The sequence below is a fragment of the Peromyscus eremicus genome, chromosome 16_21 (genome assembly GCF_949786415.1).
Source record: "Peromyscus eremicus chromosome 16_21, PerEre_H2_v1, whole genome shotgun sequence".
NCBI classification, from domain to species: domain Eukaryota; kingdom Metazoa; phylum Chordata; class Mammalia; order Rodentia; family Cricetidae; genus Peromyscus; species Peromyscus eremicus.
In genome coordinates, this window is record NC_081432.1 from 63516720 (window position 1) to 63543444 (window position 26725).

The 26725-nt window shown below is 46.0% G+C and overlaps 1 protein-coding gene across 3 annotated transcripts in view; it reads left to right on the top strand.

Moving 5' to 3' along the window:
- Positions 1-26725, top strand: part of Kif6 (kinesin family member 6) — a 323846-nt gene that overhangs the window by 158714 nt on the left and 138407 nt on the right. For all 3 annotated transcript variants that reach the window (XM_059281632.1, XM_059281633.1, XM_059281634.1), the window contains 2 exons: positions 609-744; positions 3962-4171. In XM_059281632.1, coding sequence (XP_059137615.1) covers positions 609-744; positions 3962-4171 — 346 coding nt within the window. The remainder of the gene's footprint in view (positions 1-608; positions 745-3961; positions 4172-26725) is intronic.

Here is a 26725-nt window from a genome sequence, read left to right on the forward strand (position 1 = left end):
AGATGATGGAGCATTTTGTACCTTTTTCTTGTGGAGATATAAACAAACATCTATTTAGCACTAACAGATCAAAGAAACGATTCTGCCAAGTCTATTTGAGTAAACAAATGAGTTTATTGAGGTTACAGAGCCTTGGTGACTCTGAGGAACATGTGTCATTAAAAAGTCCCACCCCAGCACTGGCGATGACTTGGAAAACTGCATAGGTTAAGCTCCCTTGCAGCCTGCAGGTCGCAGTACCAGAGTCTCTCCTTCAGTGATTGTTTATTGCTTGTTAACCTTGGGGGAGGGCCTTGTGAACTTTGTAGGTTTCAGGAGCTTCCTGTGCCTTAGAAGTTTTGTTTGCTTCTTGCTTTGCTTCCTGAGTCACTGGCCTCCCTCCTCCCTCTGGGAGGGAGTGCTTCAGTTTGACTAAATAGCTTGACAAAAAGGGAAGAGGAGTCTAGAGGAGATACTGTTTAAGGAGGATGTTCACCACTTTAGAAGAGAGAGAAGCTAAGGGGGAGGGGAAGGGGAAAAACAAGGATAAGGGCAGACATGCATGCCCGGTACATACTAGGAACTTAGAACGTGGGCATGCTCAGTAACCTCTTACCCCCAACTTACAGAAGCTGTTGAATGACAAGAGCACCATAAAGAATCCAGTCTCCTCTGAAAGCACGCACCAGGCGTGCCAAGAGCTGTTGGAAGGCGAAGAACATACGAAGCTCCGAGACCTTCTCAAGCAGAGGGACAATGAGATCAGTATCCTTCCAGGGTAGGGCGGGAGACTCTTAACTGTCCCGGCTTGGAGGGGGGGAGCATGTAGATTACCCACTCCTGGCCCCGGAGGTGGTGCTACCACATTCCTAGTGTCCCAGTTTATCCCAGCCTGCCACACACTAAGAAGTGTCAATCCCACAGAGCTCAAGCAAACATCTGACTTCAGCATTTTAGTTTGTTGTTTGTTTGTTTGTTTGTTTTTGGTAGTGTGTGTGTGTATGTGTGTGTGTGTGTGTGTGTGTGTTCACACATGTGGAAGTCAGAGGACAATCAGTTTTCTCCTTCCACTATATGGAACTTGGGAATGGAATCGGTCATCAAGCTTGATGGCAAGACTCTTAACCAGCTGAGCCATCTCTCAAGCCCTTGGTGTAGTTATTCTTACAGAGAACATTTCAGCTCTTGCCTAATACCATACCATCTCTTAACACTAAATCTTTTTCAAATATATTTTGGTTGCTCTGTGGTGGGCTTTGTGCTTTGAGTCCAGCACCAATAAGTTAGCTGGTTATCTTTAGCTAGCTGACCAGACACCATGCTGACCACAGCCTCTCCATGGCCCAGAATTTGTGGCTGGTGTGTGGGTGAAACTCAAAAGATGACTGAAAAAAAATGACGTATGGTATTTAGTTTATGAAAAGCAGAGTTGGCTTAGATGTAACTTTTTATTTAAAAGCCAAATCTCTTGTCCTGCATCCCACATTCAGATGTTCCCAAATTAGGCAGTGAGCAAAGATTGAGTGCTCCAGACAGAATTCTTCTTGGTTCTCAGAGGCAGCCTCTTCTCGGTGCTCAAGGCTGGTGGGGCCAGGCACAGCCTCCTGGTGCAGACAGAAGCCACTACGTCTAAAGAGACCCAACTGGACTGGTTAGACCTCAGGACTCTGGGACAGTTCTTCAGGACTGCTCCTTATTTTTACCTTTCAATCTTCTTGTAAAAGATTTGACATTTTCATGACACTTACAGCCTTTAAACATTCACAAGAAATAATTCTTGTCAAATTTTTATAAACATATTTTAGTCATTTAAAAAAATTATGAAGACACTTTAAGAGCAGCTGTTGTAAAAAATACATAAAAAGTCTTAGCTGCATGGGAGATGGGGAGATGGCTCAGCAGTTAGAAAGTGCATACTGATCTTGCAGGAGCTGGAGACACAGGCCTGGGTTCAGTCCCCAACATGGGGTTAGGGACCCACAAACAAATATATCGGGCTATAGGTTCGTGTTTTATACATTTTTTTCAATGTGTAGAGGCACTAGAAAAATGACTCAGCAATTAAGAACATTTGCTTCTCTTCTAGGGGATCCAAGTTCATTTCCCTCATGTGCTTCAGGCGGGACACAGTCACCTGGAGCTCCAATTCTAGGGGAGCTGATGCCCTCTTCAGGACTTTGCAGACACCAGCACTCACACATGCGCACACACAGTCACACACACACACACACACACACACACACACACACACACACACACAGAGAGAGAGAGAGAGAGAGAGAGAGAGAGAGAGAGAGAGAGAGAGGCTTACATATACACAAACAATCAAGCAAAGGAAAACCTTGGGTAAAGAGGTGGAAACCAATCCAAACAAAGCAGACGAACTGCCTCATTAGCCTCGGTCTCTGATTTGAGTTGAGTCTTAGCAGGCCCCATGTCAGAGTCAAGTCAGTCTTAGCTCCTTTATTATCCAGCAGTGGTAAGTCTGACTGTGAATCAGACCCCCACGCACACCTTGTCTCCAAGTGCTGGCCACACTGCTGTCACCCTGCATTCCTTCCCTTTCTCTTACCCCATCCATCTCCAGGGATGGCCTCCAGCCTGGCCCTCCCCCAGTCTGTGATCTGTTTCTTTTCTTGGCCTTGATCCTAGACTGGGATCTCCCCCTAAAAACTCCTACCAACCTCTCAGTACTTGACATGGCTTATGAACATCTATGTATTGAGGAGGAATGAAATGAGATGTGACAGAGAGGGACCAGTCCAGGCTGGCTTGCATGTGTTTATAGAAAAGTGAGATGTGTGTACCTGCCCTCCCCCTACCCCCGCTGTCTTCATTGTGCTGTTCACAGGGGTGACACTAGGTGCTTCACGCTGTGAATAAGTCACATGAGGTTACCTCCCTCATAGAAGGAGAGAGAGGGGCCAGTGAGAAGCTTCAGTGGGTAAAACCACTTGCTGTCAAGCCTGATAATGTGAGTTCAACACCTGGAACCCACATAATGGGGAGCAAGAACAGAGACACGCTGAGATGCTGTGACCATCTCTGGAAAAGACATTTTAATGAAGCAAGAAGGAATGGAAGGCACATTGGGTATTCTGATGGAAAAACTCATTGGCCATCCAGAAATCAACAAGTTGAAGTTAAATCTGAGGAGGAATATGGAAGTCAGATTTTTTCCATGTTACATGCTCAAAAACATGTGTAAACCAGGCTAATCTCCCTCAGTTCTTAGAAGCAGTCTTCTTTCCCATGCTATTGCTGTGTTTTCTAAGGCTCCTGTGTGTAAGTGTGTACGTGCACACATGCTCTCCTGCATGCCAAAGGTTGATATTGGGTGTCTTCCTCAGTCACTCTCCGCCTTAGATTTTGAGGCAGAGTCTCTCGCTGAACTTGGAGAGTGCCAATTTGACTGGTCACAGTGACCAGAAAACCTTAGTTGCAGGCCTTTCCCCATCCCCCAGCACTGGTGACAAGCATCTCCACCCTCTGTACTCAGACTTTTGCATGGGTCCTGAAAAGAAGACAGGGTCTCATGTAGCCCAGGATGCCCCCCAAAGTCATTAAATTGACAACGGTGTCCTTGAATTTTTGATCCTCCCTCTACCCCAGAGTGTTGGGATTCTAGGCATGCACTACACCACCTGGCTTAATGTGGTGCTCAGCTGAACTCAGGGGTTTGTGCTTGCTAGGCAAACACTCCACCTGGCTCCCGTTTCTAGTTTTTCACACAAACACTATCCAGTATTTAAAAGATCTTCAGTTTGATAGTTTTCATTGTGCCTCCATCAAAGGCTGATTCCGTCCTAAGCTGTCCACAGCTGCACATGCAAGTTCAAGGAGTTGCTATATTCCTGTGGCCAGTCTGCACCGAAGTGCACTAGTTGCAATTACTTGGTTGGAGGATAATAATTTCTTTTTTAATTATTGTCTGATCATGATAATCTCTCAGGAGCCACTAGATCCTTAAATCAGATTTCAGATATCCTGGTCAACATGTTAAAAAAGGAAAAGAAGAAAACTCAGGATGCCCTCCACTTATCTAGCATGGAGAAGAGTGAAGCCAGGATACCACAGAACTCACCCTTCATTTCTAAGAGCCCAGCAAGTCAGAGCAACTCTGTCTCCTCAGTCCTGAGCCAGGACCATAGCATCTACAGGCACAGATCCAGTTTGCTCCACAAAAAAACAGGTGGGTGGACTACATTTCCAGCATTCTTCATCACCTATGATGGGTTTCCACATCACATCCTGTTGTCTGAACTGTGCAAAGAGGAAGTTTCTGATGATGTGTTTGTTATTTTTTTTCAAGTGAAATGCCTGTTTCCCAAATTCATAAGTGAGTGGGGGGAGAATCAATTGAGTATATTGTGGCGGCAATGGATGTGGGGTGAGATGGATCTGGGCACAAGTGGAGATGTGAGCTTCAGAGAAGGGGAAGAAAGCCCTTCCTGTGACAGGGAAGAAAGAATGAGGTTCATGTTGTGGCACCAGTGTAATGTTATCTAAGCCCAAGGAAGCTGTCGACAGCCAAATAACTTTAAAACGGTGCAGCCTTGTCAAAGACCGATACATTAGCAAAGCTATGAGATCATAGGATTTCAGGGCTGGGCTCATCCATAGGCACATTTTCCTTTTCTAGCTTTTGATAGAGATGTTGGTACATCTTTTAAAGAACTCACTAGATGCCCAGGATCTTTTGTGTGCATTGGCTGTTTGTAGACCATCATGTTGTGGAGACCCATGGCTGAGCCGGCCTGGACCCTGAGGAACTTGTATGGTACAGGGGGGTGGAGAGCACCCCACGTTAGCCATGTAAGATAGCATTCCATGTACATATTTGCTAGGAGGGACCAAGCATCTAACCTGGGAATCATTTGCAAGCCTGGTGTCATGCCAGTTAGTTTTATTTATCAACTTGCTACAACCAAGAATGACCTGTGAAGAAGTCTTCAGTTGAGAAATTGTCTACGTTGGGTTGGCCTATACTGTAGGCTTACACTGTATTCCTATCGGCCCTATAGGAATGACTGTAAGGGCTTGTCTTGATTTCTCCAGCATTGTTTCTAGTATGTGCTCCCTCAGCACTACGAAGTTATATTTTTGAAGTGGGAGGGCTGGCCTTGAACATGGGGAGCATTGGTTCTTGGTCTGAGTTTTGGACTGTGTAAGAGTTCTGAAGAAAACTGAGTGAACCAGCAAGGATCCACACATTTGTTCTCCCTGCTCCTGACAGTGGGCGTGACGCTCTACATGCCTGCCTTGACTTCCCCACAGTAACATGCTGGAATTGCAAAGAAATAAACTCTCCCTTCCCCATGTTGCTTTTGACCAGGATATTTTGTTACGACAGAAATGAAATCAGAATAGGCTTTCTTTGTGGGGGAGGGGTGCGGCACTGAGACGGGCTTTCTCTGTGTAGTTTTAGTGCCTGTCCTGGACCTCGCTCTGAAGACCAGGCTGGCCTCGAACCCATAGAGATCTGCCTGGCTCTGCCTCCCAAGTGCTGCATAATAGGCTTTCTAAGCAGCACACTTTAGTTATCAAAGACAACATCCAGTACCATGGGGGTGGGCTTCTTATATCTCACTCTGTGTCCTTTAACTCCACATCACCTTGTCTCAGTGAGTTCTTCACAGCACAGTAGTGTGGGTTCCAAGCCCCTGGGAAACAAAGATGTGCTTTACTGTTCATGGTGGGCACAGGAGAACAGTAAAGATTGCTCATTCCTCTCTGGCACTGATTTCCACACAGTTCTACCACGTTCTAGTACAGACTGCAGCTGGCTGAGAGAAAATGGGGGCAGGACCTGGGTTGGTGAATTTTTTCATTGACCAATCCATTCTGCATGTGTTTCTGGAGCAAATACTTTATGAAATTATTACATTTTGATGTGTTTACTGCATATGATTATAGATATGGGCATGTGTGTGCCGGAGCCTGCGTGTGGGCTCAGGAAACACTGTTGGCAATACAGGGTTTCTCCTTGAACCATTTAACTGCTGTGATTGAACTGGATGTCCTGATGTCACCTTCCTGCCCTTGGCCATCTTGCTGATCCAAGCACACACTTTTTTATAAGCATAATGCTATTTACTATTATTATAAGCAAGGTTTGCACCTCCCTGGCATATACTAGTTACTAGGCTAAGTCTCACCTTGCATTAACTCATTTAAATAATCATTATCCTGTGGCCTAGGTTTTGGTTTTTCTCCAAGTCGCCCCAAGATAAGAACATGTATATGTAAGATGAATTGCTAAATGGTCTTATTAATAAAAATCCTGGAGCCAAATATTGGGGTAAAACCTGAGAGATCAGAGAAACAAAAGGAAGCCAGCCATGTTTTTACCACTAAAAATCCTTAGCCAAAGAGAGGCCTACTTCCTATATACCCACACCTATATGCTTTTCTGTCCCTGCCTTCTTACTTCCTCCTAGCTACACCACTTCCTGTCTGTCTGTACAGGCCTCCAGACCTCCATGGTTAGTGCTGGGATTAAAGGCATGTGCCACCACACCTGGCTTTGTTCCCAGTGTGGCCTTGAACTCACAGAGGTCTGGATGGATCTTTGCCTCCCGAATGCTAAGATTAAAGGCATGTGCTACCACTGCCTGACCTCTATGTTTAATATAGTAGCTGGCTTTTTCCTCTAATCTTCAGATAAGCTTTATTGGGGTGCACAAATAAAACATCACCACATGTATAGACAAACACAGCTCTGACCTTAGAATAATTACAGGCCAACAGAGCAGAGTCACTGAGGGAACACATATGGACCCTGTCAGAGAAAACCAGAACGATCCAGAGCTTGAAAGGGTCAGGTGTAGGTGGGGAGAATAATAATCCAAGGAGAGGGAATCCACTGTTTGGCTCTTTGCCAAGCACCTCCTGTGGGAGCTCGGGCATGGGAAGGGCAGGTGTGGCTGGCATGTGCAGAACAGACTAACATAACAGAAGGTACCGAGACTCACAGCCAATTTAAAATTCCTGAGTCTAGGCCAGAGCCTGGAGGTGCTAAGGTAGGGACAGGCATTCTGGGTGTTATTGGGGTAGAGTGCACAGGGCTTGGTAGCTCACAGGCTGCGTAAAGTCAGGGTGAGATGGACCCCCAGATCTCTGAGTGGCTGGCGATGATCTCTACAGATGTGGGGAATGGGAACTGCCTCCCCTGGCTCTGCAGTGATGGAAGTTTTGGCCATTGTGAGTGTGTGTCAACACCTCTGCTGCTGGAGCCCGGGAATGGTTTTCAAAGCATGGCGCTGTCGCCTGCTTGCTGCGCGTTTCGAGCCACAGGACATTGGGAAGCCACAGGGGAGAAAAGTTGTCTTTCTAACTTTATCCTGCTCCTTTCCTTCTCCTGCTTCCCTCTCTCCAAATGCCACTCCTGAAACTTAGAACTAGTCCCTCAATTACCCGTAAGAGCTGGCCGTAAAGAGTGCTCTGCTTTACCTTGACTGCTGGATCATAAGACCTTCCCTGCAGAAGAGGTGTGTCCTCCACCGGTGGAAGGAATGCCACAAAGATGAATGTGGGCACGCACTGCTGAGTGTCCTTACCCAGGCTGTCATAGCAGATCATTTCTTTGGCCCAGTCACATTTCTGGAAAGCTGTCGTCAGACCTAAACATGAAAGTAACCAATTTTCCCTAGGTCTTTGTACCTAGGTCTCCCTTCTGAAGACTCCTTGACCACCTAAAAGTTGGCTTAAATAAATCTGCTATGCTTCTCTCTCTCTCTCTAATCTGTCTTTTGTTATAGGGGAGTCACGGGTGACCCGTACGACAAACGAGGAAGGGTGCCTCACCCACATACCCTACACTGCTCAAACTAAATGCCCCTGATGGAACACCTTGGCTCATAGTGGATGGAGCGCTGATTTCTGAACTGTTGTATATATGCAAAGAAGGCCTCAGATTCACCATCCGACCCTAGCTGTGGGCCAGACTCTGTGAATGTCTGTTCTTCTTTCTGTACCACCTCCCTTCTCAGAACGCTCCTCCCTTCCCTTACAATTATAGTCATCTTGTCCAGGGCCTCTCCCTCCCTTCATCTTGTCACTGAGAGGGACCGCAGTCCTCTTTAGGGAACAAATCAAGTTTACTTGAATTGAAAATTGCTGGAAAAATCATGGCAATTGTTTTCAAGGTCTAAGAACAAATAAGGTCAAGGCTTTGGCGAAGCGCCTCCCATCTGAAGTGCTTTTGAGTTGTCTTAACTGCCATTGGCTGGAGTTCCAGGAGAATTGTAAATGGGAGTCAGCCTACAAATGGGCTGATAATGATCTAACCATTTGGGGAAGGGTTTGGAGGGGAATCGACTTTATTATCTGGCAGAGACTACAAATGGGAATGAAAATTGTGGAGGAATCAGAGTCATGGAGCGCCAGGTAATGGGATCCTTGATTATGTTTCAGATCCTGGGAGCTGATTAGACATTTATGACCACAGTGGCGTATATATGAAAAGCTTATGTAAACTAAAGCAAATTCAAAAAAATCAATAAGCTTGCTGTTTAGGAAGTTTTTCTGTCTTGGAAAGGTGTTTTCATTTCTTTTGACCATGCCAGAGCTGTTTTTAATGCAGAGTAGGTCAAACTGGCCATCTCTGAGACTGTGGTGAGTGTGTCCCTCTCTCCCACTCCCCTCTGATTTATGCCGCACATGCGCATCTTTGAATTAGAAAGTGGGGCTGAATTTATGGTTCACTGGGGGGACCTGAAGTCGTTGTCTAAGCAGCTGGCCAGGTGGAGGCGAGGCGAGGCTCTGGGGCTTTCGGTTGTTGATATGGAGACTAAATGTCTATTGTGGTTTCCTTGGAAAGCTGAAAGGGAATGTTCAGACTCAGTTTGGAAAGTCACACTGTTCTTTTGTGGGGCTGGGGATGTGGCTCAGTTGGTAGTGCTTGCCCAGTGTGCACAGAGTCCTGATCTCCTTCTGCAGCACTTCATAAAACCAATTGTGTGGGCCGAGGGCCAGAGAGACAGCTCAGCAGTTAAGAACTTGTATTGCTCTTTCCGAGGACCCAGGTTCGAATCCTGGCACTCCTATGATGGTTCACAGCTCTGTAACTCCAGCAGAAAGCAAGGCACAGCAGCATGCATCTGTTATCCCAGCACTCGTAGGGCAGAGGCATGTGGATCCCAGGAGCTCACTGGACGGCCAGCCCAGCTGAATGAGTGATCTGTAGGTTCAGCAAAAAACCCTGTCTCAAATAATAATAATAATAATAATAATAATAATAATAGTAATAGTAATAATGTGGAAGGGCTGGAGAGATGGCTCAGTAGTTAGAAGCATGTTGTATCCTTGCAGAGGACCCAGGTTTGGTTCACAGCACCCACGTTGGGTAGTTCATAACCCCAGTTTCAGGTGATTCAATGCCATCTTCTCACCTGTGGGGGAAACATAAACACACACACACACACACACACACACACACACACACACACACACACCAGATTGTTCTCTCGAGATCAAAGCCTAATGTTTATCAGTCTGGCTACACCTAGTCCTCCACTAAGTTAGGAAAAAAAGAACCAGGAGATCCACCTTTATGCTAACCAGAGAAAACACATTTTCTGAGAGTCCAGGACTATTGAATTCAGGATTGCTCTGCACAGTGCCTTGGAGAAAATGCATCTTCCAAACCCATATTTGAAAGGCATGTAGAGAAGATGAGTAAATGAGACCTGAAAATGAGAGCTGAGGGGAGAGAAAGATGTGGGGATGTACAGGCACACAGATGTCTGTTCTCAGGCCCTGCTCTCCCAAACTTTAATCTAGTAGTCTTTGTGATCCCAGTGAGGTCCTCAGACTCAGGAAATGAGCAGGTTTTTCTCTGAAAGAAGCACTTTGACCTTTGCTGGAAATGAGTTTCTAATGCTTGGATAGCTGCAGTGGACAGCATGAGCTCTTATATATTCTGTCCTGGTTAGCTTCGGCCAACTTGACACAAACTAGAGTGATTAGGGAAGAGGAACATGCCACCCATGAGACTGCCCTGTAGGCAAGCCTGTGGGACATTTGATTGATTATTGATTGATGGCAGAGGGCCCAGCCACTGTGGGTGGGCCAAGCGCCTGCATACCTGGTGCTGAGTTCTATAAGAAAGCAGGCTGAGCAAGCCATGAGGAGCAAGCCAGTCAGCTGCACCCCTCCATGGCCTCTGCATCAGCTCCTGCCTCCAGGTTCCTGCCTGCTTGAGTTCTTGTCCTGATTTCCTTTGATGATGATCTGTGATGTGGAAGTGTGAGCCAAATAAATCCTCCTCAAATTGCTTTTGGTCTCAGTCTTTATCAAAGCAATAGAAAGCAAATTAAGACAGGTCTGTCTGTCTGTCTGTATCTCTCTATGTCTATTTATCTTTCTATATCTGTGTCTACCTACTTCTGTTGGTCTGTCTATATTTATCCATCCATCCATCCATCCATCCATCCATCCATCCATCCATCCACGCACATGTCTACCTATCTATCTACTAATTGATCTTCTTTGAAATCTCCATCTGTAAGCACATTTGGTATTTTCACTCTAGTTGGAGGGATATATAAGAGGATAGAGCTGTCATTCCGTCAAGTGAAAGTTCAAGGAAAAGGCCCTGCATAGTAACTCAAAAAGTAGTTCAGGGCCAGGGAGATGGTTCTCTTGTTAAAGTGCTTGTCTCAAGGACCTGAATTCAATCCCCAGATCCCTCTTTAAAAACAAAGTTAAGCATTACAGTGCCCACTCATAATCCCGGTACTGGAAGGGAGGGAGGAGAGGGGAGGAGAGGGGAGGAGAGGGGAGGAGAGAGGAGAGGAAGGGAAGCAGAGACAGGAGGGAGGATCCAGCAGCTACCTGAGGGATGGGCTACTGGCCTGGACTCGTTTCTGCAATGATGGCGGTAGCCTTGTAGCCCCATAGATGTGTGTCATTCCTCAGCTAGAACTCCACAGAACTGGTATCTCCTAAATTGCAGGGTGCTGTGTGTGCCTCTTCTGCTGAGAGGCCTCCACGGGCCCCCGGGGTGGGATACAGATACTAAAGCAGGAGAAAATGAGAAGCAGGTGGGCTCCTCCACGGTTCTGTTGTGTGGATCAGGCAGGGAGCTAGACTTCCTAGCCAACAGTTCCAGTTCTGCCCCTTCCCTCTGAGGGAAGGTCCTAGAAGTCCATCCCCTGACCAGGGACAATAATTACCCCAAACACCAGCACCTGGCTTCCCCTGGAGTTTGAGGAATCTATCAACATCCCCCTTTACCAAATTCTCTGGGATGTACACCAGCAAACATGTAAATGCTTTTGTTGGTGTGATCTGTATTTTTGGAAACCAAGGGACAGTTCCTAACTTAGTTTCCAGCATAAGACATGATGTTTAGAAAACATCTCTCAACTGAGCCAGTCTTGGTGGAGCACGCCTTTAATCCCAGCACTCAGGAAACAGAGGCAGGTGGATCTCTTTGAGTTGGAAGCCAACCTGGTCTACAGAGTGAGTTCCAGGACAGCCAAAGCTACATGAGATTGTCTCAAAAAACTACAAAGAAAACAACAAAACCTGTCTGTCAGTTGCTCTGACGTCACAACCAGAGTTTGCCACCTTACTCTATGGTAGTCAAGTGGAACTGGCTTTCACTTGACTGAGCTGTGCTACTGTGGACCACACAGGTATGTGTGTGCTAAAGACCCGTCTCCACTCTGTGTGTGGAGAATCACTGTTCTGGAAGACCTCTGTTTCTGTCACACTGCCTTTGTACTTTCTGGGCCCCTGATTGTCAACAGTGGGACCTTGGTGAAGCTATGCTTCTGTGTCTGTGATGTTCTTTGCTTGTGGTTATTTTGTGTACTTGCTGACTGGAGATGTCTCCGGTGTTTTAAGAGTCACCAAATGGAAATATAAAGCATTCAGGTAAATTTGAACTTCTTCTGATAAGTTTTTTAAATTTTAGTGGGTCTGATGCAATATTGCAGTATTTGGGATATACTTCTGCTAAAATACATATTCAATGATTATCTGAAATTTTAAATTAACCTAACTTCTTCCCTCAAATCCTACTCCTGGCTCTGATCTTTGTAATGTTGCCTCATTTCAGGAATTCACAGGCATCTGTAACATACCACTGCTTGGGGCTCAGTGACCGTGTTTGCCTAGCATGACAATGCCCTGGGCTTAACTCCTGGAACCAAATAAAAGAACCTATTCCAGAGAAGAAATAGGGACGTCTATGCAGTTGGATTAGTGTGCAAATATCTGGGTTTCTTTTTTGGAGAGTGATTAAAGTTGACCCTCACATCTTATTAGCACCAAAGGCTGCACCTTCTGGTCTTCCTTCTCTCCTGCACTTCTAGCTCAGCACAATTCTAATTTTCTGAAACAGAAACAAACAAAAATCAGGCAGATTCTAGCAAGTAACACTTCTCAAAGTTTTCTCTTTAAGTATTTGGCAACTTCCCGCAGGCTACAGGCTACATATGCTCTGAGGTACACTGAGAAAACATGCATTGTGCTGTTTGCTGTGGGGATCATTGCTGAATATAAAACATTCCTCTATCCACATGTTTATGCAGATTTGTAAACGAGGATCATCTTCCAGTTTCTGCTAGGCCCAAAGGAACCATATCCAAACTGTCCACTTAATCTGACCCTAGTGCTGGCTTAATGTAGGCATGATGGATCCCCTAACATGTGAGGGTCTTCCCAGAGCTAGGCCTTTTTACCATTAATATTTTTGTAAGGAAATTTAATAACCAAGGCCATTACTGATATCATGGTTGATAATGCATCCCACTCCACTGGAAGTTTTCTAGGTGCCTAGAAACACTCCAAGTTTCCAAAGCTGACAAGTGAAATGTAAGTATTATTTGCATACTGTATTCCATGGAAATACCCTCTGTGCTAATAACCAAGCATGCAATTGGGATAGACAAGGGTTACTTAAGAACTTCCCGAGGCAGGCAGACTGAGCTGCTCCCAGAACCAAATTCTGGGCATGATGTCAAAAGTCTTAGAGAAGTTAACCGATGCAATAAAAACAGGACACACACACACACACACACACACACACACACACACACACAGTGGTTTGCCCATTTTCACTCCTGATAAAAACCAGTTCAAAGCTGTCTTGAGTCTTTGGAACATCCTTTCTGTATTTGTGCCATCAAGACATTTGCATATTTCTTTTTAGGAGTTTCCTATATTTTTTAAAAGGATTTTTAAACTATGTGGTTTTGTGCATGCCTGTGTGTGGATGTATGCATATAAGTACAAATGTCTGAGGAGCCTGTAGGGTCTCTGGAGCTGGAGTTACAGGCAGTTGTGAGCAACCTGATGTGGGTACTGGGAATCGAACTCATGTCCTCTGCAAGAGCAGCATGTGCTGAGCCATCTCTCCAGCTCCAGGAATTTCACTTTCATAAATGCTAAATATTTACCATTTGAATGAAGTTGTAATGATATTTTGTGAGACTGGAGTGGCAAATTCAACCCACAAATTTAACCAACCAGGTGGTAGACAGTGGCTATCAGAAGCACCATTTGGAGAGGCACCCTTAACAATTTAAAATAGCCCTTCATGACCACTTACCATGCAGTAACATAACATGTGTAATCTCTGCCTGGATTTTGAGTATACGAATGTCATCCCTTTTGTTCGTATTAATTTGTATTAGTGTTCACAAGTTAACACCTATGCAATTCTCTCCATAAGGCTATACAAATATTTCAAGTCCTGTGTCTCGAATATTGCTCCCCCCATATGACAGTAAAACTCTCTTTCATTTACAATCTTGATATTACCTGAGGAAGAGCAAGCTTAGCCATTAGCCTATAATGCCTGTCACTGAGATAACAGCATGACTAAATCATTTCAATCACAGCTGTGCAAGAATACCGCAGACACACAACATACACAGCCCCTCCACACATACACAACACACATGTGCACACCAGCTCTTCCAGTTTGCTGTGTCTTTCTCCTGCGTCCTATCCTAGTCTGTTCTTCCTGGTGTGCACTAAATTAAACAAGTGTCCTGCTGTATTTGTGGTGCAGAACTATGTGAAAGATAGATTTACTCATTCATAGGTTAAATTCCAAGCCTTTCAGCTCCTTCAAGTTTAGCAGCCCTTAGCTGTACCAACATTTCTCTTGTCTCCTGTGGTCTCCATGGTGACTCTTACCCACTGGTTCCACAACATAAGCAGAACCAGCGTGGCTGCTGGACCCCATGAGACGGTAGGAAAGTACCACTTTATCTAATGTGGGTTCTTTGTGATTTTCCTCACCCAGGCGTGAGATAGCTTTCTGACAACATCCTATAGGGCAAGAAATGTAATTTAGCAGTCTATTGCTCTCTCTGAATTCATCAAGTTCTGTTACACTTATTGTGTCAGCTTGGATAGACAGCAGGCAGACTTTTTCAGTCTTTCTAAGTAGAAGTAAAAACCTAATTGATTATCGTATCCGTTTTCATAACTTCACTGTTCATTACCTCTCCCCACTTTAATTACACATTCAGCATGAAGTAATCAATTCTTGCCATTAGCAAATGGAACCTGCAGGAGCTCATTATCCCCGCGCTCATGGCATCAACGCTCAATCTGCCATTTCTGTGGGATAGCTTGGTTTTGCAGAAGATTGACACCAGGTCTGAGACCCTATTTTTCACCAAGCAGAAAGTAGTTGATCTTGTCTTAATGTTGTGTGATATGAACAAGGGAAGGAATTCCCATCAGTCTGTGCTCCCCACCGGCCCGAAAGTGCAAGAGAGCTGTGGTTGTTTAACTGAGAAGCAACCCCATAGGCTCAGATGTTTGAATACTTGGTTGCCAGTTGTGGTGCTCTTTGGGGAGGCTTTGGGAATGCAGCCCTGCTGCAGGAAGTCGGTCCCTAGAGGCGGGGTTTGAGGTTTCATAGCCCCGCCCTGCCTCCAGTTGCCCTCTGCTTCACACTCTGGTTGAAAATGCAGGCTCTCAGCTTCCTGCTCTGGCCACTGTGCCTGCCTGCCATGGCTCCTCCCCAGAATGGACTCATCACTCTGAAACCATAAACCCAAACAGACTCTTCCTTCTCCAGGCGGCCTTGCTCATGGTGTTTTGTCACAGCAACAGAATACTAACTAATACAGCAGTCACTGCATCCCCTACCACAGCAGGGTAGACTTCTACAGCACTCACCACTGCCTGCTCCCTCCCATATTTACCGGCCCCCTCTCCAAGCAAAACCCTATTGCAAAGGCTACAGATTCTCTGCCCCAATAGCCACCTTCTTCTTCCCTAAGTCTGAAACTGACTTAGTTTTGCTACTTTTTGGGTAAATGAGATCAACACCTTGAAAAGAATAGGCAAGAGCTGGCCATTGGTCCTCACTTTTGTAATTCTCACACTTGGGAAGCTGAGTCAGTGGTATTAACACAAGTTGGAGGTCAGCCTGGACTACAGAGTGAGTTCCAGACCAGCTTGGGCTACAATCTGAGAACCTGTCTCCAAGACAAAAGGAAACAAAAAAGAACTCAAGTGGAAGCAACCATCACATTCCTCAGGGTGTGTCCTCTGACCAGCTCAGTTCTCAACTATAAATGGAAGTCACATGAGGATGTGTGGGTGGGGTGGATTTCCATAGGACAGTGTGCTTTCCAGTCACTTGACAAGAAGGAGTACCATCCAGAAGAGAGGACAGGGGCCCTGTTGAAAGGAGGAGGAGGAGGAGGAGGAGGAGGGGGAGGAGAGGGAGGAGGAGGGGGGAGGAGTCTTCCTCTAACTCTGGAATGTGGTTCCCTCACCTTCCTGTGGAGACTCCCAGGGTGCTCTACTTCACTCAGTCTTCATTCAACATTAACTCCTAGAATGAGGGGAAGAAGAGCAACCTCAGGTAGCTGTTCCCCAGGAAACGATTCCAAAAGGACTGAATGTACCAGAAGAGACCCTGGGTTTGCTGTCTGTACCCAGTTCAGGACTGTAAAGAGTTTGCTGTTTATGTGGTATAACTTAGCAACAGAATGTCACAGAAAGCTTCATCTTTAATTTTCAAGTGATGCCTGGAATATTTGCCTTTTAAAAATGAAAACATTACAAATTTCACTTTCCTAAAAATTTGCCTTAATCTTCCCACTTATTACCTTATTTATAATTACTATTTAAAAAAATACTTTTTTGAATTGATACATAAATGTATAAATACATATATTATTATACATAAATAATCAATATAAATGTATTTAATAATTTATATAAGTGTATATATAATTATATGGTCTTACATGAATATATATAAATTTACATAACATAAATATACAAATAATATTAATATTATAACTATAATGTATTTTGTAAGTAATCCGTGATTAACCCTACTGATTATACATTACTTGAAAATATGTAAATATTTAATCATAAATGTGTACACGGAGTTTTCCTGTACCAACCACCTGCTCCCAAATAACTGGCAGTTGCTTCCCAAATAACTGACTCAGTTATATAAATTATATAACTTATATAATTTATAAATGATCAGCCAATAGCTCAGGCTTGTTACTAACTCTTACATTCAAATCAACCCATATTTCTTATCTAGGCTTTGCCACATGGCTCAAGGCTCATTTTCAACATTCTGCTTCCTTGGTGGCTGGCTGGCATCTTCTCTGACTCTGCCCTTCTTCATCCCATTAGTCTTAGTTTGGCTTTTCTGCCTGACTTTATCCTCTTCAGCTACTGACCAGTCAACTTGTTTATTAAATCAACCATAGCAACATATATTCACACAGTTGTACAGAAGGATTATTCCCCAGCATAAATGTATACTATATTTATCATCTGTATATATTGCTCAGAATGTACAAGCCCCACAAGCATGAGAACCTGAGTTTGATTCCCCAGCATATGAGAATAGCCAGATGTGAGCTGATGTGCCCTTGCGATCCTTAAGCTGGAGAGGTGTTGACAGATGGATCCCTAGAGATCACTGGCCACTGAGCTTGGCTTCCCTGGTGAACCCTGGTCTCAGTAGGACACCTTCTTTTAAAAAAGGCAGAGAGGCTGAAGAGATGCCTCAGGGGTTAAGACTGAACTCAGCTCCCTGCACTCACAGCTAGTAGATCACAGTCACTCCAGCTCCAGGGAGATCCAGTACCTCTGGCCTCCAACAGCACCAGCATGTGTCCCAATTTAGAGAGGAGCCACTGGCCACGGTCTCAGTTCAGATGATCCATCAGAGAAAACTGACAGATGGCTTGCTCAGTGGGACTTGAGTCTTTTTCTGTTTTGTCTTAAAAGAGAAAACTATTTATTCAGCTAGGGATATTGGGGACCAGTCCTACTTGGCAGCATCTGGATCGCCATGCTCTCACAGTGGGACATTCGGTCCCTCCTGACATGATCGATCCCCTCTCTCGATGCACTTACCATTTCCCATCGTTCTGTTACCTCTTCTTGTAATGCCCTTTCTCCATCCCCTTAAAAAACACACCAGACTAAAAGTCAGACATCTATTCTTCACCCTCAGGGAGCTCCCCTCCCCACAGGCTATTAGGAGGGGTCTCTGCTACCCCATCATGCAGCTTTGACCATCCGGCAAGGACCATAGCCCATAGGCTTGGATCTCAGCCCTCTGATTCCCACCTCCCACCTTGTACTGTACTCCTCGTTAGTGCTGAGCACGTGCAGTAGAATTTACAGAAAGCTTACCGTTGGTTGTCGCCCAGTGCCCCTGTGTCATGCTCTCTATAGTGACGGGTGATGATTCGGTTGTCAGAGTGCTTAGCAGCTGTTGTTTTCAATTAATATTTTCTTTTCCCATTTTTTCTATTTGCCTCTCCTTCTGGAGGCCCACAGAGAAAGTCATGAGACTTGAATATGCCTGTATTCTTTATCTAAAAGTGCAAGTCCCACCTTCAGTAAGGGCACCAGGCAATCTCCCTTCAACAGCTTGATTTTCAAACACTTTTTTTACATTCAGTTAGCACCCAACACTCTACCATCACCCTTTCCTCCATAATTTTGTTTGAATACATTTACTATCGTTACTGCAACAGCCATGGGCAAACCGCAGCCCAAGGCCTGGGCTGCCCCCCCCCTTTGTATGTGTAAAGTTCTACTGAACACAACCGTATGTATTCATCTGTGTATTGTCTATGGCTGTTTTTGCAGCTATAGCAACAGATAGGGTAGAACCAACAGAGACTGGTGCACAAGAGAAAACACTCCTTTACAACAGTTTTTTTAACTGGGTTCTAGAAGAAACTTTAAAGTAGGCGAGATTGTCTGAGGCCATCTGGCCTCTTTACTGTTACAACCTCTGTTGTTGGAGTGTGACTTGTCTTGTCTCTCCCTTACCCTGTAAATAGCAAGTTCTCCACATCCCTCCCTCTGTGCTGCTAAGGGAGAAGAAACCCTGCCCTGGTGGGTGCTCTGGAGGGAGGAACTAGAGGCTAGCCTTCATAAGCAGGACAAGTGACTCAGCTGTGACAGAGCCACTGCAGAGGAGTCTTGGCAAATGAGACTGGGAGGGTCTTGAGATGGGGAGGAGGTGGGTCGTGGTGTCCATGGTGGCCAGCAAGTCTAGAAGTGCCTGATTTCATGATCTGAGCTCTGCCAGGCAGTGGTAAACATGGGCTCCACCACTGAACCACCGAGAGACTGGATTGTTCATAACTCCTCCCAAGGCTCTTACATATATGGGCTTGTTCCCTGTGTGACTTCTTAGATTCCTGGTTTATGGGATAAACCTTTAAAGACAACAGCCTCTAAAGAGAACAGCCAAGACCATGCTTGTCAGAGAACTAGGTTAACTTTCTGGTTACAGATATCATCGAGTGTTTCTTAGATGGTCACTTACAGAAATGTGAAGAGGGATGGGATGGGAGGTGGACTTCATAGTAAGGGGGAACGGGAGGTGAGGTCTATAAAAAGAACATTATGGAAAATGGGTCACTAAGGGTGATATTTCTCCCTTCTAAAGTCTGGGATGAGTTTGGGTTCCTAGCAGCCTTCGATTAGTGGTTAAGAGCTGTGAACACTGAGCCAGTATTGACTGACTAGTACATAGATCCAATTGACAATCCTCACCCTCTCTTGTCTTGGCACTTAGACCGTCTGCGGGGGATGCTGGGAAGTTAAAAGTGAGACCTTCACAATCAGGTCAGGGGCTGTCAGAAGGCTGCCATTCCTCAGGTAGTTTTCAGACTCAGCTAATGACAACGGACTTTCACAGTATTGACTTCTCTGCATGGCAGCTATACCAATCCTGTGGCTGACAGACCTGCTTTTCTTGGAAGAGTCTGAGCAGGAGGGAGGGTAGCGGGGTAACTCTAATTCAGTGGGCTGGCTGGGCAGTGTCAGGTGTTTATGTTGGACTAAAGCCCGTGGCTGACACTTTGGCAGACTGGTGCCTGTCACTAAGAAACAGAAACGTACGGAAATTACAACAGAGAGGTGGTGTAAAATAGACAGCTTTCCATTTTGAGTGTGGTCCCACTGGAGGAGCCAGAAGCAGCTATTGCATAAGAAGCCAGGACACCTACGGTTGTAAAAACACAACTTTAGAATCTTGATTTTGTGACCCCCAGCAATTTCATCTATCATGGTGACAGTCTTATAAATCTGGTACAAGTATGAGAGACTTTTTAAGTAGTTTGATTAAGCACAAGAAATCAAAACAGAATCTATACATTTGCTAATTTTCTGAGGCATCTCAAAAACCTTACAGATAAGTTTCTGAAGTAAAACCAAGGCAAACCTGTATTTGCTCAGGCCTTGACTCATTTCAGATGTCTGATCAACTCAGTAGGTATACAGTTGTCATCATTCTGAGTTCAAAATGAAAGTGTTAATAATTTGTCATTGTGAAGTGACTTCCGGTGACGTTAGACATTGAACACAATGGGGTAACTTCTCTGTAAAGGTTACCCCCTCTCCAGTGGAGTAATATCTTCTGCCACCATTTTCTAACTTGAAAATGGAGATTTTCTCCCAGCCTCACTCCTCAGGGTCTAGACCCTGCCATTCCCAGGAAGAACAGGAAGTGATGTAGCTCCTCTCGGGGCTTCTGCGAGGCTCAACTGTGTGTTAATAGAAAGTGCTTTAAAACAGTGGCGAGTCTGTAAGAAAGGAAAATTATGAGATTTTCAGAAACATGGGTGGATCTGAGACGTGGTATGTTAAGTGAGGTGACTTAGACTCAGAAAGCCAAAGGTGCATCTTCTTACTGAAATGCAGATGGCAACTTTAACGGTTCCATGTAACGAAGGGATGTGAGCATGGGTAATGACTATGAAAGGAGACAGGAGACCGTGAGGAGAGCAGGAGGTGTTGAGAAAAGGTGGGGGAGGGGGATATGTGACATGAAGTGGAAAGGAGGGTACTGGGCTGGGAAGTGGAATGGGGGAAGGGAAATTTCACAATGAAATTGAATTCTTTATATGCTAGTAAAAGGTAAATTTATTTATTTATTTGTTTTTTTTTTTTTTTTTTTTTTTTTTTTTTTTTTTTTTTTTTTTTTTTTTGGTTTTTCGAGACAGGGTTTCTCTGTGTAGCTTTTGCGCCTTTCCTGGAACTCACTTGGCAGTCCAGGCTGGCCTTGAACTCACAGAGATCCGCCTGGCTCTGCCTCCCGAGTGCTGGGATTAAAGGCGTGCGCCACCACCGCCCGGCTATTTATTTGTTTTTTTGAGACAGGGTTTCTCTGTGTAGCTTTGCGCCTTTTCCTGGATCTTGCTTTGTAGACCAAGCTGGCCTCAAACTCAGAAAGATCCACCTACCTCTGCCTCCCGAGTGCTGGGATTAAAGGTGTGCGCCACCACCGCCTGGCCAAAAGTAAATTTTAAAGAGTGACTGAGCAGAGAATGTAGTCGAGAAATTTTAGTAATACTCTCAGAATCACCGTTCCTGTAGCACCAGTTCAGCTCCCTGAAACCCAAGGTCTAGTTGTGGCAGGCTTTCTCTCCCCTGCCGACTTCCATCTGTCCCGTGGTCAGTCAAATGAAGTGAGGCTTACCAGTGAAGCCCCCGGGAACTTAGGTAGATCCCTTTCAGTCAATGGTGGGCACTGGGGCCAAAATGTAACCGGATATGGATTATGTAGGATTTGCAGAAACAGAGTCGACTGCTTAGGGGTTTTGTATTAAGGAAAAGAAGAAAAATGAGCTGACAGCATGAAGGAAAGATAGAATGTTAGAAGTCGTTAGGACAGGGAGACAGTTTGCTGGTGAAGGCCCCAGACCATGGCAGCCCAGGACCGTGGGGCCCCTCTGTCTGCATCTCCAAGCCGTCTCTTATTCAGGAGTCCCTGGGCCCCTATGGGTGTCTCCCTCATTAATCTTTGGCATGCAGAGTGCTCCACATGTGCACTTGACTTTGGAGTTCTCTGGCCCCATCCCATCCACACCCATAGCAGGTTGACTGTTTCACTCTTCTGAAGTGAAGACCGAGGAAAATCAGTGAGATGGGATTTGAAGGAGGTTAATTAATTGACTAGAAATCTAGAGTTCACACAGACAGCTACTAGTTTTATTGAGGCTTAGACTTCTCTGATTCCAACATCACTCACCCCTTTACTAGCAAAGCCTTTAACCTGCCAGAGAATCCCCCTGCCTCCCAGCCTACTATGAAGGAGGCTGGAGGAAGACAGAAAGATGGCCACAGAGGAAAGGGGTGCAGGGTGTAAATATGGCCACCAACCCATTACCCTCTGGCCGCCATGTTGGACTCTGGCTGGCCTAGGAGAACAGTGTACTGGGAAATGGTGCTTAGGACGCAGTGAGCCCACTCTTGCGTCCCCTCAGTACCAAGTGTTCTCTTCCATCAGACACGTGGCCAGCTGCTGCCCTTTCTTCCCGTCACACCTCACCAGTCTTGTGTGTCTGTCTCATCCCAGACTTACTTCTGGCCTGAGGCACAGGGACAGAGCACACACTGGGGCCTGTTGTCCCTCCACTGCCTCCTTAAATGAACAAGAAGTCTCTGGAAATCATGTCTCAGTTATAGTCATCCTGTCCACTTTGTGGCTCCTTGGGGAATGTAGTTATCTCATCTGCCGAAAATGTTGGTGACTGGTTAATTCTGGAGTGACCACCAGCACAGGGTGGAGGAGTTTCTGGTGCAGTTTTTTTTCCACCTTTATTTCCTTTCCCGAAATAATGTGGCCATCCTGTGCTCTCTGGTATCCCCATCTCCACTTCCCCTGTGAAACTCCCTGGATGCGAAAAGCATGTTTGGACTCAGCTTCAAGAGGAGCCTGGTGAGTGCCTGCGTCCTGTTTAGAGACTTTTGGAGGATTCCCCATGCCGCTGTCATCCCCCATCTTACTGTCTTTATCTCCAAGTCAGAAGAACTTCTTGTAAGTTAACTGTTTTCCACTGGGAATACTCAACATTCATTCATCTTGATTTTTCACTTCCTACAAAGAGGATCAAAGATGGAGAACACAAAAACATCACAGTGTTTTTTATTTGGCCATGAAAAGAACGAGACATTTTCTTCTTTTATGCCTGAGTATAACATTTTCTTTTTAAAGCTCTGAAGCATCCATTTGTTTGTTATAAAATTTAACATGAGCTTTTGTCCAAAGGATGTGATTCTCCATTCTTCTGTTTAAAACATATAGAATTTAAACTGACTACCTCTCTGGTACAGCCAAAGTGCCCGCGAGTACTTAACACTTTGCTGGAATTTGTAAATTCAGTGTTTTCCAGGGCATTGGTCCCCAGGGTGACACCATCAAGAGACTGTGGGGCCCCAGGACCTGGTCCTCACAACCCTTTGCTTTCTGGTTCCAAGGCAACACTTTGTTCCACCCTGTACCTGCCAGCACTGCCATCCAGAACCCTCACCAGACGCCCAAAGGTGCCATTCCAGTCAGGCAAAAGCAAACTTTTCTCCTTGTAAGTTATTTCAGATACTTTGTTACAGTATCAAAAAGCTGACTGATACATTTACACACAGTACTTTCTTACTGAGGTTAACTCCTCTCAATTCATCTCTTGTTTGACTAGAACACCTTTCCCTGTTGTGGGAGGAGGCTGCATCTTCTTAATAATAATAGTCTAGTGGCTGGTGGTCCTGGGACTTAGGTGACAGAGGGACTGTACAATTTTATGTTTAGAAGATGTGCCTTGTGTTCAGGTTAACAGAGTAGGGGTGAGCTGGGCTCGCTTGCCACATATAAACCATCCTAAGCTGTGCAGCAAGTTCATAAACCTGAAACAAAAAAGAAAGTGGCATTCTTAAAGATTCAAGATGGCTGCCGCTGCTGGCACTTGCGGGACCATGGAGCTGCTCCAAGGAGCCTGAGACTCACAGGGGCTCAGCAGGGAGTGGTGGATGAGTCTGCAGAGCACTCGGTGTCTCCAGAATATATATATATTGTGTGTGTGACACACAGCAGTTTTCAATGCCACTGTAATGGATGAATATGTGATAGAGAGGTGAGAAAGAGAACAGAATGTAGTGTGTGCATCTGGTAGAGAGAGGCAGAACTATAGACTCAGTGGCAGGGCAGAGACAAGTGTGGGGTCATGGCTGCAGAGGATGGGGTCATGGCTGCAGAGGATGGGCATCACAGCTGCAGAGGATGGGGGGTCACGGCTGCAGAGACAAGTGTGCGGTCATGGCTGCAGAGGATGGGGTCACATCTGCAGAGGATGGGGGGGTGACAGCTGCAGAGGATGGGGTCACGGCTGCAGAGGATGGGGTCACGGCTGCAGAGGATGAGGTCATGGCTGCAGAGGATGGGGGGGTCACAGCTGCAGAGGATGGGGTCACGGCTGCAGAGGATGGGGGTCACAGCTGCAGAGGATGGGGTCACGGCTGCAGAGGATGGGGGGGTCACAGCTGCAGAAGATGGGGGTTCACAGCTGCAGAGGATGGGGGGTCACAGCTGCAGAGGATGGGGGTTCATGGCTGCAGAGGATGGGGGAGTCACAGCTGCAGAGGATGGCGTCACAGCTGCAGAGGATGGCGTCACAGCTGCAGAGGATGGGGAGTCATAGCTGCAGAGGATGGGGGCGTCACAGCTGCAGAGGATGGGGGTCACGGCTGCAGAGGATGGGGTCACAGCTGCAGAGGATGGGGGGTCACAGCTGCAGAGGATGGGGGTTCACGGCTGCAGAGGATGGGGGAGTCACAGCTGCAGAGGATGGCGTCACAGCTGCAGAGGATGGGGGGGTCACAGCTGCAGAAGATGGGGGTTCACAGCTGCAGAGGATGGGGGGTCACAGCTGCAGAAGATGGGGGTTCACAGCTGCAGAGGATGGGGGGGTCACAGCTGCAGAAGATGGGGGTTCACAGCTGCAGAGGATGGGGGGGTCACAGCTGCAGAGGATGGGGGTTCACGGCTGCAGAGGATGGGGGAGTCACAGCTGCAGAGGATGGGGGAGTCACAGCTGCAGAGGATGGCGTCACAGCTGCAGAGGATGGCGTCACAGCTGCAGAGGATGGGGGCGTCACAGCTGCAGAGGATGGGATCACGGCTGCAGAGGATGGGGGTCACGGCTGCAGAGGATAGGGGCATGCCATTGTGAAATGGTGCTGGCAGGGTGGTGTGCATCATCCCGGAGCTCACACAGGCTCTACCCCCAAAGGTGCTGCCCAGCCACAGGATCACCCTGGCTCTTAGCAGCAAGATATCCAAGATGAAGAATGGTTCATTTTCTGGATTAAGGCCCCTCAAAAGACCTTCCTCATCCATGCTGCCCCCAGAGGTCATGCTGGTGTCCATGGTCCATGCCGCAGCCCGGGTCACATTGGTATCTTGGTCCAAGTTGTGGCCACGTGCCAAGTTAATGCCCATGATCTGTGTTGACAAGGAGACCATATGATGGTCCATGGTCTGTACCGTACTGAATGCCATGTTAGTGTCCATGATACTTGCTGTCATGCCAAGTGTGGAGGACTATGCCAAGCCCTCGCCCAGCTGTGTGCAGAGAGACAAAATTGGCTCTGCAAGCTGGTTACAGGTTAGGGTTGAGCTCTGCCTTCCTGAGGGCTGGGGAAGATTATAGAAAGTCCCAGAACAGGTCAGAACAGAAGACAAGAAGGTTCAGATGAACACAGTGTGCAAGATTTGAGAGTGGCCATGTGCTGTCCCTGGAATGTCCCCACCAAAACTCAGGTTGCCATGTAACCCTCATTGTCAAGTTTAGGAGGTGAGATCAAGAGCTCCGTGATAGCTCAGCAAGTCAAACCTAAGTTTGATCCCCTGGATCCACGTGGTGGAAGGAGAGAACTGTTGCAAGTTGACTTCTGACCTCCATGTGCACTGTGGTATACACACACACACCACACCACATCACATTACATCACAGCATATCACATACTAACACAAGATAAATGTAATTGCAAACATTTTTTTCGAGACAGGGTTTCTCTGTGTAGTTTTAGTGCCTGTCCTGGATCTGGCTCTGTAGACCAGGCTGGCCTCGAACTCACAGAGATCCACCTGGCTCTGCCTCCCGAGCGCTGGGACTAAAGGCATGTGCCACCACAGCCCGGCTGTAATTGCAAATTTTAATCCTACCTTTAAACAGCACTTTTGTTGAAGGGTAAGGTCAAGAGGAGCTTAGTTCATGAGGAGTTCTGCTCTTGTGACTAAATTAATGGGTTAATGGATTCATATACAAGCCATCTTCGTTATGTCTCCGGCATGTGTTCCTCTGAATATATGTACCCTATTGCCTTGAGATTTCACAGAAAGCCCCATCGGCAAGAAAGCCTGCATCAGATATGGTCCCTGACCTCGATGCATCCCATCTCTGTAACCATAAGCTTAATAAACCTTCCTTCTTTATAAATTGCCCAGTCAGTGGTAATTATTAATAGCTATTAGCAACAGAAAATAGATTAAGAAATCATGTAAGCAAGAAAATCATTATATTTTGAGCAAAGCTAAATTATTTAGTTCTTGATTATCTGTGATAAGGTGATGTACAAGTTATCTGGCCTAAAGACTCCAAACTTAGAGACAATGTTTTGCCAAATGCAATAGCTTTAGCATCCCCACCCATCAGAGCATGTCAGCAGACTAATGTGAATGCTTAAGTCCTGATTCTGTTGAGCGTGCTATAGTGAGCGTCCAGGGGAAGCAGAGCAGGAAGGAATCTAATGCCTGTCATACAAACAGCAGGCTCCAAGGAGAGTGTGTTGAACGAAGGAATGGGATGACAGGAGGAATGTCCACTCTTGGCTCTGCTGTTAATTATACAAGCTTGGGCAGGTCACATAACCACTTTATCATCATCCCTCTGACCAATAAAACCTCAATGTCCTCATCTGAAAAAGGAGAAGGTTGAACTATTGGACCTCTTAGGTCCCTTCCAGCTCCAGCATTCCAGAATATACGTGATTTATTTTGAGTAAATAGTTTCTGAGTCATTCCAGATTGACAGTGTTAGAAGAATTTTGTAGCAAGGAGAAACATATTCTCTAGGTTTTTGCAGAAGGAGGAGGAGAGTGGGCCCTGAGCTTTCAACACCACTTCAACTCCATCAAGCATGTAATGTAGGCCTGGTAAGTGGAAGGCCCTGGCTCATGCTGGGCGAATAGATGCTTCCTTCCTGCTCTGAGTGAGTTCATTTTTCAGTCATGAAACAGTCAGCTTCATAGAGGAAGTGAGACCTGAGTTAATGGGTTAGATGTCAAAATGAAAAGAAAATCACATTAAGTACAACGGGTTCTCTGCTTGGGGCTATAATTTTTTTCCCCTATAAAAATCCTGGGCCTGCAGAAAGCATCAGGCTCCAGGCCCAGGATCTAAATTAGGTCCAGGTGGGGTTCTATGGATGCT